We start from the raw sequence: 18147 nt of genomic DNA on the forward strand, positions 1-18147 counted from the left end.
TGTCCTCTGAAAAAAGGGAGACAATATTACTTCAAAATATCCTTGAAGCTGTCATATTTTTGTCACTCTATATTAGTTGACATTTCCTAGAATTTTATATTAATGGAATCATCTAGAACAAACTCTTTGTCCAGCTTTTCAACTCAGCATAATTATTTTGAGTCATTCATGTTGTAACATGTTTCAATAGTTCACTTCCTTTTATGGCTGAAAATATTTCATTGTTTCAATGTACCACAGTTTGTTTATCCATTCTCCAGTTGAGAAGCATCCGGGTTATTTACAATTTTGGAAATCATGGGTAATGCTGCTCTGAACATGTGCGTACAATCTTTACATGGACACACATTTTCATTTTTGCTCTTAAGTAAACTCCTAGGAATAGAACTGCTGCATCATATGGTAGGTGTATGTTTAACTTTGTGCGTGTATATGTTTAACTTTTTAAGAAATTGCCAAAATGTTGTCCGAAATGACTATACCATTTTACATTAGAAACATTAAAGTATGGCACCTTTAAAGGTGCCAAACATCACCGGAGATGGAGCACCTCTAGGCCCCAAAGAAGATGCATGTCCCAAATTTAGGGGACAGAGGCAGAAGGCATTTCATACAGAAAAAAAGATTCATTAAAAAAAAGTGACATTGCAATTGGAGAAAGACAACTATCATATGATCTCCCTGATATGAGGAAGTGGAGATGCAACATGGGGGGTAAGGGGGTAGGAGAAGAATAAATGAAACAAGATGGGATCAGGAGGGAGATAAACATAAGTGACTGTTAATCTCACAAAACAAACTGAGGGTTGCTGGGGGGAGGGGGTTTGGGAGAAGGGGGGTGGGGTTATGGACATTGGGGAGGGTATGTGCTATGGTGAGTGCTGTGAAGTGTGTAAAACTGGCGATCCACAGACCTGTACCCCTGGGGATAAAAATATATTATATGTTTATAAAAAAAAAAGTGACATTGTACCCTGGTACAGTCATTGTAGCTTATAAGCCACTTGTAGGTCTGCTGCCTTAAATTACATCAGGAAAACACCTATTTTTTTAAAAAAAGATTTATTTATTCACTTGGCAGTCAGAGATCACAAGTAGGTAGACAGGCAGGCAGAGAGAGAGGAGGAAGCAGGCTCCCCGCAAAGCAGAGAGCCCGATGTGGGGTTCGATCCCGGGAAAACACCTATTTTAAAGTAACCAATATAGGGGCGCCTGGGTGGCTCAGTGGTTTAAGCCTCTGCCTTCGGCTCAGGTCATGATCTCAGGGTCCTGGGATCAAGCCCCACATCGAGCTCTCTGCTCAGCGGGGAGCCTGCTTCTTCCCCTCTCTCTCTGCCTACCTTCTGCCTACTTGTGATCTCTGTCTATCAAATAAATAAATAAAAATCTTAAAAAAAAATAAAGTAACCAATATAATATAGACTCAAGTTTGGAAAGTCACATGCAAGGGGAAAAAAAAATCTTTAAAAGGCAGCAATAAAGCTGATGCAAGCAATCACAATAGCAGCTCACCAGAGCATTATCTCCTAGTCAGGCACTATGCTAAACTTCATGAGATTTATATAAGGCCACTTCAGTGGTCACTATCTCCACTTTCCAGGGAAGAAACCAGAGGCAGAAGAGTTAAGAATGTGGCCCTTAGGTCATATGGCTCATAAGGCACAGAAGGAGAACTGCCAGGCCCTAGACGATGTTTTCCGTGGCTATGCTGATTTACTGCTCCGTCCTCGGGTTCTACACGCCTTCCAGCCTGCTGGAGGATGCCTTCTTGAAGCTGAATGATCCTACCCTTCAGCAACACTTCTCCCTGTTTCCAATTTCATACTCATCAAACAACTTTCTGATATTAAACTGGTTTTCCAAGCCCAATCTCTACTTGGAAAAAGAAGAGCTGACCAGTCAAGAAACAACGTGAATACACTTGGCAGTGATTATCTCTTAGAGTAAATTACCAGACCAGGCATTTTGGTTTTGAATGTTAATTTGACCATAAATTTGGTTCACCTGACTAATCATGGAGGTACTAAACATCCTTTTCAGAAATCATCATAATAGAGGAAATATCAACAAAGTCAGATAGCAATGCTATACAGGCCCACAACTGCTAATAAGCTCAATTCACTACCTAAGAGTTTAACAAAACAAAAACAAAACCAAAGGCTACTGCTGGTATTAGAAAAAATCTGGCCGACAGATACTACATATATAGCTGGAAGCATTCTCAATAGCCTCCTTCTTCCTCCAGCAGGAAAAATAAAAATACATTATGCAAACTTTTAATGTTTTTGGTATAAATGTGAAGAGATGAAAGGACAGAATTATCACAAAGTTAAGAAAAAATATATTTCCAGTTTAAATGGAAGGGACTTATCATTTCAAAACTGACTTTATTTTGGAAATACCAGACAAGTGGCAGGTCTTACCGATGGATCAGAATTTCTTTACCCAATCTTCCCTTCCATACTCTATAATGCTTGAAGACCTTATATTTTGGGGACAAGTCAAAATTTAGATGTGGCCTTAATTTCCTCCCCAAAGGCTGGCCTGCTAATTCTCACTAGATTCATGGTCTTGAATAGGAAAAATCAATAGATTCTTTGGTTTCACACAAAGCTTATTGTTCTTCCATACCCTACATATCTATAGGATTACTGTTTTCTAAAGTTAGAATCCTATCTTCCACACCCATTTTACGTCTTCTAGATGACATCAGTGGCAATGATTCTCAGAGGAAAGAATAACTGGAAGGCAAGCTCTAAGAACACCAAAACATGGAAAACTGGCCCATTCAAAGCTGGGAAGTAGTACTGAGAAGGGAGAATGCTCAGCATGGCACCTCTGTTATCCCCCTCAAGTCAGTAGAGGTTAGAACATGGTGTCTTCAGAAGAGATTTCGGTTTGGTAAAGTCAAGGAAATAAAATAAGGATGGAAGTTTTTTGAAGACATAATGAATGGCAGCATTATGCACAGAATTAAGAAGCATGGATTTTATAAAGCAAAAAAGGGTAACAAAGAAGGAATTATAATTGACATTTAAAAAAAATTTTTTTAGCTTGATTCAATTCTCTTTAATTTTCTTAGCCAGTCTCTTGTTGTCTGAAAATACAATTCAACCCAGTTGCTTTCAATAAGCAACAATAAAGTTTCAGTGATTTCAGCTATGTCTATATGAAGGCTGAGGGGAAGGAAGGATAGGCAAGTCACAGGACAATAACCATGGGGCTGACAAATGGTAGATAAAAGAGGAAAGACAATACATAGATGTGCTTGTGCATGTGTCACATACGTAAGTCACTGGATGAGTTAGGTTCAACCACACAGAAGGGAAGAAAAGCTTCATCACACCAAGTCTGTCAGAATCTGTAGGTCTCACAAGTATCTTCCAAGGAGGATATTTTGTTTATTCTGATCATTTCAAGTTGGAGTCAACTTTGAAAGAAAACTGACAGTAATGCAAATGTCAAATTCTGGTTGTTTTTATGGTTTACTTTGAGGTGCCCACTGGGCAGTACCCAGAGTCATTTGAAGATAGATATACTCTCATATCTGCCATAATGTAGCAAATATGCACCATTTTTATCAACATTTGATATAGATACTGGCAAACTGACCCTTTGGTGCTTTAAGAAAATATCATATGGGGTGACTGGCTGGCTCAGTTGGTAGGGCATGTGACTCTTGATCTCAGAGTCGTGAGTTCAAGCCCCATGCTGGGTGGGTGTAGAGCTTCCTTTAAAAAAAAAAAAAAAAACAGTAAAACTAGGAAGTAAAAATAAGAAAATCAAAAAATATTACAGACTCACAGAATCTTCATTCTGAAACAATCATTAAAGATGACCTATTTCAGTCCCCTTCTCTTACAGATGAGGAAATTTAGATGCTAAAAGGGGGACTTAAGCATCATGCACAAACTGGAAAGAACATAAACAAAACTGTATTTAAAAGCAGAGAATGAAAGAGAATCAAATCGAAGAGAATCAAAATCTTTAAAAAGGAAAAGTGTCTTCTGGCTTCATTTTGTACACAGAACAATGGTAAATTATATCCTCTCCCTCTTGCAGAAGAGGACTCACACCATAGCAAATCAGGTCTTTTCTAAAATACACACTCATACCTTCAGGCAGACACACTACCGTACTGTTTTTTTCCATTAACATTCAATTCTAGATCCCATCACCTAACTGAAGTGTTTCCACAAAGTTTCACAAAATTGCTGCGGCTCAGCAAGTTAAACACGTTTATTAATCCTCACCCCAAAGTACCTGCTTCTGGGGGGGGCGGGGGAAGAGTTGCCTTAAACTAAAGATAAAGTGACCTTTCTTTTAGAAATTAGAAAATAGAGGTGGATAGTCTGGAATTTTTATGGTTTCCAAGACCCTCCAAAAGAGGGGATACCAGCTATTTAGAACAAAATACACATGCAGTGGATTAGGACCTGCATCACCAAGTTCTGCCAGTGGTTCTCAGCAGTGGCCGCTGTGAAGTAGACAACATGTCGGAACCAAAAGAAATGTGGAATATGTATTTTAGAGATAACTTGGGAAAAATCTACCCTAAGGAAATACAATGGTAGGAAGGAAAGGAGTAATACTGTACACAGCCCTAGAATTACCCAGTATGTCTCCTATGGGTACCCATAGTCAGGTTGTGTATCTGGGAGGATAACAGGGAACAAATTGATGTCACTCATTTAACAGAGGAAAAAACCTAAGTCCTGAGAGATTCAATGGCTTTTATGGTCGTGACAACTGACAATTTCTATTTAGAGACTGTTTTGCAAAGCTATTTGGTCCATAGACACTAGGAAGGAGAACTGATGCCAGCCAGACATTTTTCCCAGAATTAACTAATACAATGACTTTCCAGTTAATTAGGTTTTGATGCTCCAGAACTCAATCCAACAATTATACCGATAAAACCATTTATAACCTGCAAAGCTGCTGACCAGACCACCTGTACCACACAAATTCCACTAATGGGAGATCCCTGATGTCCAGTTCGAAGCACCTGTTGGCTATCTACCAAAATGAGAGAAGTCTGAGTTATATATAAATAAACTGATCTATTCATTCATATTCACTATCCTACTCCCTCTCTCTCTCTTCACCTGCTTCCTTTCTTCCTCTCCTCCTTCCTTCTCCCACCCCAATGGTATGTAGCAGGGGTCTGCAAACTTCTCTATAAAGGGCCAGACAGCAAATAGTTCAGGCTTTTTGGGCTCCACCACCGTGGCACAAAAATAGCTAGAGATAATCCATAAATGAATAGGCGTAGCTGTGTTTCAATAAAACTATAAAACCAGACAATGGGCCAGAGTTGGCTCAAAGGGCTGTAGTCTGTCAATCCCTAGTATAGAGAAGCAGTTCTCAACTTTTAGCCTGCAACAGAATCACCTATAATTTGTTAATACCCAGATTTCTCAGCCCCAGCCTTAAAGTTTCTGATGCAGGAGTCTTTAGTGGGTCCTGAGATCTTGCATTTTTACTAAGTTCCCAAATGATGCTGATGCTGCTGGTCCAGGGACCCCACTTCTAGAACCACAGGAATAGAATAATGGTCTATCCCACACTAAGTGGAAGGTTGAAATGTAATGAACAATTAAGAAAGTGGAAATCACATGCTGTAACCTTGACTGCTAATTTCATAGAATATTTCATATGAAAACTTACTGTTAAGTGCCATAATATTATCTGTTCCTGGATGATGGAAATTTATTCCCATGCGTCCTAAAAAAGAAAATAATTTTATTTTAAGCACAAAGAAAAGAATGCTTAATATAATTTCAAATACATTGTAAAAGATAAACATTACAAAAAGCTAAAACAGATTAATCTATAACAATACTATAATCTATAACAAGGCCATAGCAGTTACAACAGTTTTTAAATCAAGTCATAAAACATACAAATGAAAAAAATCTTAAAAACAAAGCCAAAATCTCATTAACAACAAATAAATAAAATAAAACAAAATGAAAAAGAAGCTTCCCTTATAATATACTGAAATTTTAAAGCATCTCTCGCATTCCAACTTAAACATGCCAACTGGACTAAGCATTTTATTTAAATAACCATTCATACTGCCCTTCAAATTCAAGCCACAAAAAAATGAATTCAAAGAAGTATATAAACTTGATGTTTAGAGGGAATAAAAGCTAAATGTTTCACAGTGGCTCAAAAATGCAACATAATTATCAGAATGGCTACCAGAAGAAAGATGGTAAAATTTATACAACAGCTATAGTGGGGAACAAAGACTGGCCTAAAAATCTAGGGTTCTTATGCTTTCCCTACCACTAACTAGTTACACAACCTTAGGGATAATGCTTATCTCCAGACCTTCATCCTTATAGTAATGGGTTTCAAATGTCTGCCCACACTGACTGGCTGCCTGTTTTTGTACACCTAAGAGCTAAGAATCATTTTTACATTTTTTAAGGGCTGTAAAAATAAAAACTAAAAAAACAAAGAATAATATGTGACAGAGACCATATGAACCACAGGCCTAAAATATTTCCTCTCTGGCCCTTTACAGACAAAAGTTTGCCAACCTCTGGCCTATAAGATGTAAGTCTGAAACAGATGTTTTAATGGATAGCCTCCAGGGTTAAGAGTGGAAGACATAGACAATTGGTATGTTTTTCATGAATTATTTGGGAAAAGAAGGTGGATATATTAAAAGAATAATGAAACAGAGAGTCTTATATGGAAAAAAATGTATTTAAGTTTTCTTGACCAAGCTTTTCAACAAAATAATTATTGATACAGTGCTTCTGTGTAAAGCTATTATACACATGACCTTGGTTCTGCAAAGGTCTTTGTGTCCTGTTAGGTGAAAGGTTATCGTGAAATTCTCAGAAAAATGTCAATTTTATGTGATTACTACTGTTAAATAAATGCCAACAGTATGGGGGGATGGTAGAGAGAATGCTGGAGATATGGAAGTGATGACTTTTACAACAAATACAGTGTTATAAATATTTGCAAAAGGTCAATCATCATTTGTTATTAATATCCATTGTGGGGTACGGAAGGCAAACAGCATTATTGAGCTCTTCTGACCCAAAAGAGAAGAATCACAGTGGACAAAACAGAGTATTTGCTTCAAATAAAAAGGCGGAAAAATGAATTGCCAGCCAAATCAATTTTTTGCCTAGACAAGGCCAACCTTGTCTCTTAAAAAACCCTCAGGTGATAGTAACTATTGGAAGGTCATTTGTATTAAAGGATAAGGAAAAAATAAAACTCTCATAAGTGTAATATTACTTGTACTGCTGGATGCATGTGTGTGTGTATGAGAAAGAAAGTAATTAAGAATGTAAAACTCATCAATAATTGATGGATTCTAAGGAGATTATTCTAATTTTACCATGAAGTGTTAAAGGACTTTCACTAAAAATTATTTTTAGTTTTTACCATTTAAACTTATTAGGAGGAAGATATTACATATATCTATCTCTAATTTTATGGAAATATTTTGCTAGCATTTATATTACAGTATAATCATTTTTTAGAATATATTTTAATGTTTTCTAGAGAAAAAAATCACCCTATTAGTAAAGAACCATTTTTTAAATAATAGAATTATGTTTTATTTTGTATTGATTCCATAGATCTTTTCATATTTACTAGAAACTAACCATTGTTTAAAACACATTTAACAGTATCTATATATGTACTCTGTCTTGTGTTTCTCCAGCTCCTAAGTCACCTTAGAGTCTCTAAACATATTGTCTACCCCATACACAATGAGTGCTACCTCGTACCACCACCTGATCAGAATCTATAATAGGAAAATTTGTCATGAGAATAAGGCTTGTGGCTTGGCAGGGAGAATTTACATTCTGGTTTTAGTCAGCTGTATCAATATTCTATAATTTTCAGATAATCAAGACCTTATTTGGATTCATTACCACCAAATACTAACATCCGTAATAACTAGATGTGATTTACTCATTGTATTCTGACATATCCAAATTTAACAGTAAATAGACAGTCACTGGAAAGTATGCCTACAAACCAGAGTTGAGTTCAAAATCACTGCAGAACCAAAGGAAACGGTATATAGAGATGTTCTCCTTAATCTCTGACCAAGGAACATTCAGACGTGGGTTTGGTTCCTAAAAAGCCAGGGGTATTCCCTAAAATAATAAGGGGTTATCAAGAAAACTAAGCAAGTCTTGGGACACGTGGGTGGCTCAACGGGCTGGGCATTCGACTCTTGATTTCGGCTCAGGTCATGATCTCAGGGTCGTGAGATCAAGTTCCACATCTGGATCTGTGCTCAGCATGGAGCCTGCTTAGAGTTCTCTCTCTCCCTCTTCCTCTGCCCTTCCTACTCCCTCTAAAACAAAAACAAAACCCAAGCAAGCCCAGATTTAATTGATTCTCATTAGGCTTCCTATATTTCCTGTGCTACAATCATTTATGGTAAGAATTATGTGGTCTTAAAACTGTTACATCAAATAGTAGTTTTTATATGTTTCTGGAACCATTGCTGTTCCCACACTTAAAGGGTGCTCTCTCTGCTGTCCTCCAGACGCTGGGTCCTTTTTGGGCTCTTTCCAGATCTTAGGACTTTTCAGTTTGAAAAGATGAAACTGAAAGGAAGCTCGGTAATTTTCTGATTTTCATCCCCAGCACACACTGATGACTTCCAATTTAATCTTTCTAAAGATGCAGGGGGAAAAAAAAGCCTTAGGCAATGTTTTGTAGATGAAGGCATCAGGATTTGCTGAAAAGCAAAAAACTTTTTGCCTTTCTTGGTATCCTCCCTGATTCTGTTAGTCTGTCAGACTTCAGTGGATCTCTGGCATCAAAATCACCCACAAAAGGTTTTATAAGAAACTCTGTGTCATGCCAGACCCAACAGAACCAATTATTTAAATATAATCTGTTTCCCAACTAAATGCAAACTCTTTCTAGTAAAACCACTTACAGCTTCTTTAAGCTACTTTCTTTACCTCTACAAAAATTAATATTTAGATTACAAAATGCAATTATCTTTTCATTGAAGAAAAATGAGATACAAAAAATGCAAAAAATGCAATTAAAGACAAGCTCTGTTAACATTTTGATTTATAGTCTTTCAGTTGAAGGAGTGTTTATGTGTAAAGATTCTTTTCTAAAAGGAGAATTATTTTATGTTTTTTCTTAATATATTTTGAATCTTAAATTTTATAGTTATTATGAGATTTTAAAGGAGAAAATATATAACAGCAAAAGAAAAACTAATTCCAAATACAGATGAGGCCATTTCTTTTTTCTTCCTTTTAACCAACAAATACTGCTGTTTAATCAGCTGTGAAAATAGAATCAAGTGTGTGACGTCTGGTGATTTTTGTTAATGCAGTCTGGTGTTGCCAGTGTGACACTTTGTCACCTGTCCACGGGATGCTATTTTTAAATTGTTCTTGTCAGCCAGCTATCTTTTAAGTATAGTGTAAAATATAAGGTTTCGAAAACTGAAAGGCATACTTGGTTTTACGGAGTTAAATGATGCTGTGGAAATCTGAGACTGTCCCACTTTCCCCACTGCACAGGGCTTGATAAATGGGGGGTGAGGGGATGGAGGGAGAGGTTGGAGAATAGGGTTACATATGTTTATCCAGACTCTGAAAATCACAGTCTCATAAGCTCAAGTCAAATTCATATTTAAAAGGCTAGTTATAAAAAATGACCTCTACTGTTATTCAAAGTTTCAGAGTCCAACCAACCCATATTTTTATATGTCCAAGATAAAACTTGGAATTTTCATGAATTCATAATTATGAAAGTCACCTCTTCACTTCTGCAATATGTTACAAGATAGGGAATAACTATCTTCCTCTAATCATCCCTATTTGCTCTAAAAAGTCAAGTCTTTCAGAGACCTTCACATAATAGAATTTAAATGCTGTATTTTAGAAAAGGTTATAAGAAAAATGCATATTCTGCTTGGTTGTATTTTCCACCAATTTTCTCTATAAAATTGAAAATACCTTCCTTCAGAAAAAGTATCCACAAGATGAAATAATATATTATGTAAGAATATAATAAAATGGTGTTTTAAAGTCCTTTTAAGGAAAAATAATAAAATTTTGGCACTAAAGTATTCTAAATCTGTTTCAAAGAATCAAGAAGCAAAAGCTATGAGCTTAGACTTGAGGTCAAATTCTAGTTTCTTTTCATAGCAGCAGTGGATAATTTCTGGCATGCTTTCAATTCCTTTGTTCCTATGTTTCCTCATTTCAGGCTATACTCTAAAATACTTAAATCATTCTTTTAAAACTCTCATATAGGGGCATTTGGGTGGCTCAGTGGGTTAAGCATCCAATTCTTGATTTTGGCTCTGGTCAAGATCTCAGGGTCCTGGGACAGCAGGTGTGTTGGGCTCTGCACTCAGCAGGGGGTCTGCATGAGGGATTCTCTCTCCCTCTCCCTCTGCCCCTCCCCCTGCTCACACTCTCTCCAAAATGAATAAATAAATCTTAAAAAAAAAAAACTCTCAGGTGACTACACTACTATATAGAAAGGACCACTGGAAAAATAAATGGGAGATATTTATTTAAAAAAAAAAATCATTCAACTTGTATTTATTGTCCCCTTCTTGAATAGAAACAAAACAATCACTTCTTGCTTACTCAGAAACTTTGCCCCAAACAATTTGTAAACTTGGGGCCCTTGGGTGGCTCAGTGGGTTAAGCCGCTGCCTTCGGCTCAGGTCATGATCTCAGAGTCCTGGGATCGAGCCCCACATCGGGCTCTCTGCTCAGCAGGGAGCCTGCTTCCCTCTCTCTCTCTCTGCCTGCCTCTCTGCCTACTTGTGATTTCTCTCTGTCAAATAAATAAATAAAATCTTTTAAAAAAAAATTTGTAAACTCTGCTAACTTTTATGCAAGACAAACTTCTATGGGCCAAAGGTAGGTAGCACAAAAATAGAACTGGAGCAACAATGCAAGTAAGTAAAGAGACAGCATATTTTTCTGGAACAAACTAAATGTAATGAAGATGCACTTTTTCTGAAACAAGGGAACCTCAATATTCCACAAAAGGGTCCAATTTTGTGAAAGGCTATATAATACTAAATTTAAATTATGATGAATAAAGAAAACTGCTTCCATAACACCCAAAAGGTGTGGCATTTATTTCTTCCAAGTTTCTCTCAATTTAAATATTTTAAAGCACTATTATCAGAAGACAGCTCCCCTCCACCCCAGATTCAGTACACATTTGAAAAGCAAACCCTTAAAAAAAAAAAAGCAAACCCTTCAATATCAGTTCTCAACTGACACCTGCTCTTTTCATTTTTCAAATTTCAGTTCCATGAATAGTGAGGAAAGAGAAAATTCAAATACACAGAAATGTTTCATCAGGTACTACACCCAAGTAGTCAGCCAGCTCTATTCTTCTGTTGTAAGAGGGACACTACATGGGATGGCAGAAAGGGGACCCTTTTCCAAGATTATTTGCTATCCTGTGCTACCCAACCAGGGGATGGACCTTGCTGCACAATGTCACCTACACTGCTCAACACTCTGTGGTTGGTATTTCCCTATTATTCCTCCTGTCATCACTTTGTACTCTTTGAATGTTAATCCTCAGGGAGGCTGGGATTAACCAAACCTAATGACCCTGGGTTTTCACTGGGGTTCCCCTGTGGCGAGGTAAACTTTCATCATTAGTAGCAAGCTGGGAACACCTGTAAGAAGAGTACAGAGCAAATTACAGCAAATAATTTTTTTACAGCGAACAATTTTTTAAAAAGATTCTATTTGTTGGGGTGCATGGGTAGCTTTTTCTTTAAAAATTTATTTATTTATTTATTTGAGAGAGAGAGCATGAGTGGGGTGAAGGGGCAGAGGGAGAGGGAAAGTAGACTCCCTGCTGAGCAGGGAGCCTCTTACCAGGCTTGATCCCAGGACCCTGAGATCATGACCTGAGCTGAAGGCAGATGCTTAACTGACAGCCACCCAGGTGCCCACTTTCCCTATCTTTAATCCCACCTCTCCCAATGCCAGAAATCCCTTTAACCCTCATAATTATAAGGAAAGTTGTGGATTCCTTCCCTTCAGCCCACCTGAAAAGAGGGCAGAGAATAATTCCTCTCTCTTAGGTGTTACTCTCTACCAACCCAAGGATTTCTGCACTTAGAAAAGAAATAAGGGAGAGTGTTCATTAGTTAATCATCCTTCTCAAAACCACCATTCTCATTTCTTGGAGGCATTCTCTCAAATAAATAATAGGAAAAGTCATATGTAATATGGTAAGAGACAACTGATAATTATAATATGTTATTCTGTTATAATCAAGTAGTTTGATATCTTTAAGAAGCCAACAAAATTAGTCTAATTTTTATTTAAATAAGGGTGCTGTGATCTGATCAGCACCACTAAACACATTCCTCAGGTGCTGTGAAGAAAGCTCAATTCAACTTCTCCTCTACATTACTTGACATTTTTATCACAGGGGAGGAGGTAGAGACCTTTTAATATTGCCTACAAACATCTTCAAGTCTGACTTGGTTTTACTGAGTATAAGTATAAATGTGACTGAAAAACTGTTAAAATTCTTTACTAGGGGCCCCTGGGTGGCCGAGTTGGTTAAGCCACTGCCTTGGGCTCAGGTCTTGATCTAGTGGGCTTCCTTCTCAGCAGGGAGTCTGCTTCTATCTCTCCCTCCCTCTATTTCTCCCACCTACTTGTTCTCTTGCTCCCTCTCAAATAAACAAATAAAATCTTTAAAAAAAATACAAAGTTCTTTACTAAAACAGAAGTCTTATTACTTTCTGAACTTCCTATTCTGTCATTTCTCCCACTAACATTTTTTTCCCCTTTAATCAAGAGAACAGTTGAATAAAGGGATTTCTCATTGCATGGATTTTTTTTTTTTTTTTTAGATTTTACTTATTTGTTTGAGAGAGAGAGAGTGGGAGGGAGAGGGAGATAGAAACTGAAGCGGACTCCATGCTAGCTCAGAGCCAGATGTGGGGCTCGATCCCACATTGTGAGATCATGACCTGAATTGAAACCAAAAAAGAGTTGGACACTTAGCCAACTGAGCCACCCAAGTGCCCCTCATTGCATACATCTCTAAGATGAAATATTGCTGAGAACATATTTCATCACGTTCACTTTAAATTCATCATAAAGTACTTTATCCCATCATGAATGGGATATCCTATGATATTTTCTTTCTTTTTTTTACATTATTTAGATATATAATTCTGGAAAGCTAATGTAACTTAAGAGGATTATTTTCCTTTCTCCTTCAGGTGATTTTTTTTTTTAAGATTTTATTTACTTGACCGAGAGAGAGATCACAAGCAGGTCGGGAGGCAGGCAGAAAGACAGGGGGAAGCAGGCTCCCTGCTGAGCAGAGAGCCCGAGATGGGGCTCCATTCCAGGACCCTGAGACCATGACCTGAGCCAAAGTCAGAGGCTTAACCCACTGAGCCACCCAGGTGCTCCTTACGGTGATTTTTTATGAAGACAAAGTGTTTATCCTTCAATAATCACTACTTATCTATGACAAATACAAAATTTTTACAACTTGCTTTTGAAAGCTTTTAATATTTAGCTACAGTCTAGCTAGAAAGAAGTAAATATTGTAGCAATTACCCAGGCCAGGCAGTAAGTAGCACAGCACTACCACCGCCAGCCAAAAAAAAAAAAAAAGGTTAACATCTGAGCAGTTTCTAGTCTCAGGAACTTTGACTGACATTTTCAGCCAGTCCATGAAGTGGGTACTTTATTTCAATGATGAGGAAACTAAGGCTTTGAATTCAAAGAGGTTAACTGATTTATCTAGATCAACAGCCAACTAGAGGCAGAGTCAGGATTCAAACCCACGTTTGAATGACTGGAAAGTCAGAAAGGCTGATCTGAAATTTAATCTCCTACTAAGAGAATATAAAATGCCTGGAAAAATGTTAATAAAAATGATAATCTTTGCTATCTCTAGATACTAAGCCTCAGATTATATTTTCACTTTTCTTTTTTTTTTTAATGTATTATTTGAAATTCCTACACTGAGTAAAAAAGTTTTTTTTTTTTTTCCAAAGAAAGTCAAGCTTCAGGAAAAAAACAAAACAAGCATACAAAAAACCCATGATTCTGTAACTTGAGTTTTGAGACACTCAAAAAAGTGTTCCCATGGTCAAGTGGGAGACGAAGATATTAAAGGTAGGAGGAAGAACAGGATGGAGTAGAAGAAATGTTTTTAGACAGGGAAGCCACATGGTAAGTCCCCTAGCCTACCACCTTTCTCTTAAAGCTCTGTTCACCTAGATGTCTACATCTTTGGACCCAGAGATCTTCTCTATGAATTTACCTTAAGGAGAAGCTATGTGCAAGAACTCATCCATGGCAGCATCACCTATTATGGAGAAAAAGCTGGAAACAATCTAAGAGTCCAAAGTTAAGGCCTATTAATAAATTATAAAGATCAGATAAAAATGTGGACATTTATTAAATAAGGTATTTAAAAATAGGGGAGACTGGGTGGCTCAGTCAGTTAAGTGTCTGCCTTAGACGCTTGCGGGCATCTGCCCGCATTAGGCTCCCTGCTCAGTGGAGAGCCTGCTTCTCCCTCTCCCTCTGACTGACGCTCTGCCTCCCTGTACACTCTATCTCTCTGTCAAATAAAAAAATAAAATCTTAAATATATATATATATATATATATATATATATATATATATATACACACACATATATATGGATATACTATCACATTTATTTTTTGGTTATATTTTTGTTATAATTTTCTCCATTTTTGAAGTAAAAAATTACTTAAATTTTTTCCTTTAAAATGCCAGCATCATAATTACATTATTAGAAGTAATAAGGATCAAATACATGGTGCCATAAACCAGATCTAAAAGTGTCCCAGCTGGAAAAGGAAGCAGGAAGCTTGAACACTCTACCCAAAGGACAATGACACGGTGATGTAACTGACCATGGGAAGTAGTCCATTCATAGGACATCAAGGTGGGTGGTATGATGAACAGAGAAGTTGCAAGCATATTAAGGCTGTAAAAATGTACATATTACATGCTTTCCAACTTATTAGGACATATTATAAGTACAATGCAAAAGACTCTTACAGATGAAACCTCACATTTGCAAGTGTAGGAGAGAAATATATGCAGAGGTGGTTGGACATGCATTAAAAAAGGGGCCACTAAAAATGGAGTAAGGATTTACATTACCCACAGTGAAGTTCCCTTTTTATACTTTGCCACTACTACTCTCAACAGGGCACAATAGCTCCTGTGTAAACAACCGTCACAAAGCTGTGGGAAATTATTTATAGACTATAATGTAAGAGCTTTTCATAATATTTTATTGCTAGAAGAAAAAAATACAGACCAAAATAAAACAGGTATGCATAAAGAACAAGGGTTAAATATTTTAGAATAATTGGGAGAGGCTTATAGCTGTTTGTGGTAGAGAGGAAGACAAATGCATCCTTAGAAGATACTAAAAACACAAACAGTCTGTGAATATCATTTTTTTTTAAACACCATTCTCACTTCTAAGTGAAATATGCTCTAAATTACCATATACCTAATCTTTCAACTAAGCAAAGTCGTGGTAATGGTGACTAAATATAACGATGAATAAATGAGAGATCTTTTTTCCTACTTCTGAAGGCCTTAAAATATAGCTTTTCTCAAATCCCTTATTTTCTTCATAGCCTGTTATCCACTTTCTTTTCACTGGAAATTGAGGAAAGCAGCAGAAAATCATGAGTGTGGCAAGAAAATGATGAAATGGATTTCAGAGGTGGCTTGAGGAAATGAATATCAGGTGTTCATAGTCAGTCACACCCTATATAAAAGCCTGGAGAAAACCAGAGGGGATCAAATTCCTCACAGCTCTGGAGAACATAAGGATTCAAACGAAATGGGCACCCTTGTGGCCAGCTCTTCACACTTTTCAGATATTTAGGCTCTAAACCCAAGTGGATATTTCCACAGGAAATTTCCATTACAATATTTTAAAATATCGCAGGGCCCCTAAAAAGTCCTATAACACATAAAAAGAACTATCTGTAATTAGAAATGTAACATCAACCACTAACCTGAATTTACATTGGTTCTAAAAATAGGAAGTCCTAACACTGCTGACCTTGGGACTTTCTGCCTTCTATTTAACCCAAAACGTTTGCACACTTTAAGACATGTTCTTTCTGTTCTAGCCTTAAAAAATGCAAAGAATCACTGGCTGCTCTTAAGGCTGTGTAGTGATACTTCCTATGTGACGAAAGTGATTCTATTTTAATAAAATGGAACTCTTTTCTACGAAGTTTTCTGAAGCAGTCTTTGGAGATTGGTTTACTAAATCTCATATTTCCTTGCAGAATACTTTGACTTAAATGAATTACCCAGGTTCAGCTGAGGATTCCAAATGCACCAAGCCCAGAAAACTTGACTTCTGGTCTCATGCTACCAAACACATGCTTCTGCCAAACATTATGATTAAAGCAATCAACCTTGATTATTGTAGGTAGCTGAACCCAGGTTAAAAAAAGAAAATCAATTTTAAATACATTCCACAATGCTTTACAGAAGCAAACAAAAACGGAAAAAAAAACAAACCAAAACAGAAATGAAAAAAAAATCACAATTATTAAAAAGCTGATTTTTGTTTAAAACACCAAGCAAGGAATGGACATATGAATATTCCTAACCTGCAAAATGATTCCTCCACATTATATCAGCGAAACTCATTGGTGGGCCACTGGGAGGGTAGTGTTTACCTTTCAGAGGCTCATGATCAGTCCTTATCATATCCATTAAGGAGTTCTCCAACGAGTGCAAGTTAAAAGTGTCATAGGGCCTACTCCGGTCCTAAAAATAAAAACACAGAATAAGACAATACATAAAATTACTTCATAAAACTAATACTATATCATTTGTTTCTTGCCATGGATTGATGACATGAATCAAAGTTCCAGATTGTTCTAATAACACATATTCATTTCATTAAGAAAAATGATTTGGCAACATTAAGCTTAATACAAGTTTCTGTAATTAACTGCATCCTTTTCCCCAATATTCTTTAATGTATATGTCTCACTACTTCAGACTTTCTCTCAAAAGAACTTAAGAAAGTAAATTCAAAGGAAAGAGTCAAGTCAACTGACTTTGCCCTCAGCCCTTCACCCCAGCCTCCAATGTCAAAGAAACATTCTATTCAAATGAACAGGGAATTTTTTATCTAGAGGAAGTTCATAATTAAGAATTCTCAGTCTACAAACAGAATCACTTTCCTGAAAAAGCAAAAGGTGAGTGTAGTTTCAATCTTATTTTATCGGGTATGTTTAATATTTATTACTGGTAAGTTCCATACATTAGATATACTCTATAAAACTTAAAATGTGTCCAAAGTTTTATGAAAATTAACTTTTGAAAACCACTCACATGAAAAAACTTTAACCCAAGATAGTGTTTCCATGATGCTAGAGGCAAAAACATTTTGAAAATAGAGAGCTAACACAAACTAAATGAAGAAAATAATCGTTCCACCACATTTCACTCGAGTCCATAAGAGACTATCATGTACAAATTATTTTTACTAGCCTGAGCTAAAGGGAAGCACAACTCATGGCTTAACTTAACATTAGAGAATACATTAAATTACAGACTTAGTTTGCTTTTGTTTAAGAAAAGCAAAACAGGGGCGCCTGGGTGGCTTTGGTTGTATCTGACTCTCAATTTCGGTTCAGGTCATGATCTCAAGGTCTTGAAATTGAGCTCTGCGTGGGGCTCTGGGCTCAGTGCAGGGTCTGCTTGAGATTCACTCTCCCTCTCCCATGACCCCCGCACACTCACATGGACGCTTCTCTCTCTCTCAAATAAATCTTTAAAAAAGAAAAGCAGAACACACATCTCAACCACCACACCAAATCAAATGATAGCAATGAGAGATTATTTTCAGGGTCCTGAACAGTTTCCTCAGACCTGCAAATAATCACTTAGCATCTCCAATGAACAACAGTTAAGTAATTGTCTGGATGAGCAAAAAAGGGATACAATAGGTTAAAAACCTCAACTTCAGTGACTATCTTCTAGCTTAAGTCGTAACTCTTGGGAAGCTGTTTTTCTTCTGGTTTCTGGAAAGCATGGCTGTATTCAGAGAGCCAGAAAGGAAAGTGGCATTTCT

At 36.9% G+C, this 18147-nt stretch overlaps 1 protein-coding gene across 9 annotated transcripts in view; it reads right to left on the bottom strand.

Moving 5' to 3' along the window:
- The window catches only part of CPEB3 (cytoplasmic polyadenylation element binding protein 3), a 190517-nt gene that overhangs the window by 101322 nt on the left and 71048 nt on the right, over positions 1–18147 (bottom strand). For 8 of the 9 annotated variants that reach the window (XM_044240103.1, XM_044240101.1, XM_044240100.1 and 5 more), the window contains 2 exons: positions 16673–16832; positions 5671–5727 (listed from right to left, as the gene is read on the bottom strand). In XM_044240103.1, the coding sequence (XP_044096038.1) occupies positions 5671–5727; positions 16673–16832 (217 nt within the window). The remainder of the gene's footprint in view (positions 1–5670; positions 5728–16672; positions 16833–18147) is intronic. The other variant, XM_044240106.1, reaches the window with a different exon arrangement.

The sequence above is a fragment of the Neovison vison genome, chromosome 2 (assembly GCF_020171115.1).
Source record: "Neovison vison isolate M4711 chromosome 2, ASM_NN_V1, whole genome shotgun sequence".
In the NCBI taxonomy this organism is placed as follows: domain Eukaryota; kingdom Metazoa; phylum Chordata; class Mammalia; order Carnivora; family Mustelidae; genus Neogale; species Neogale vison.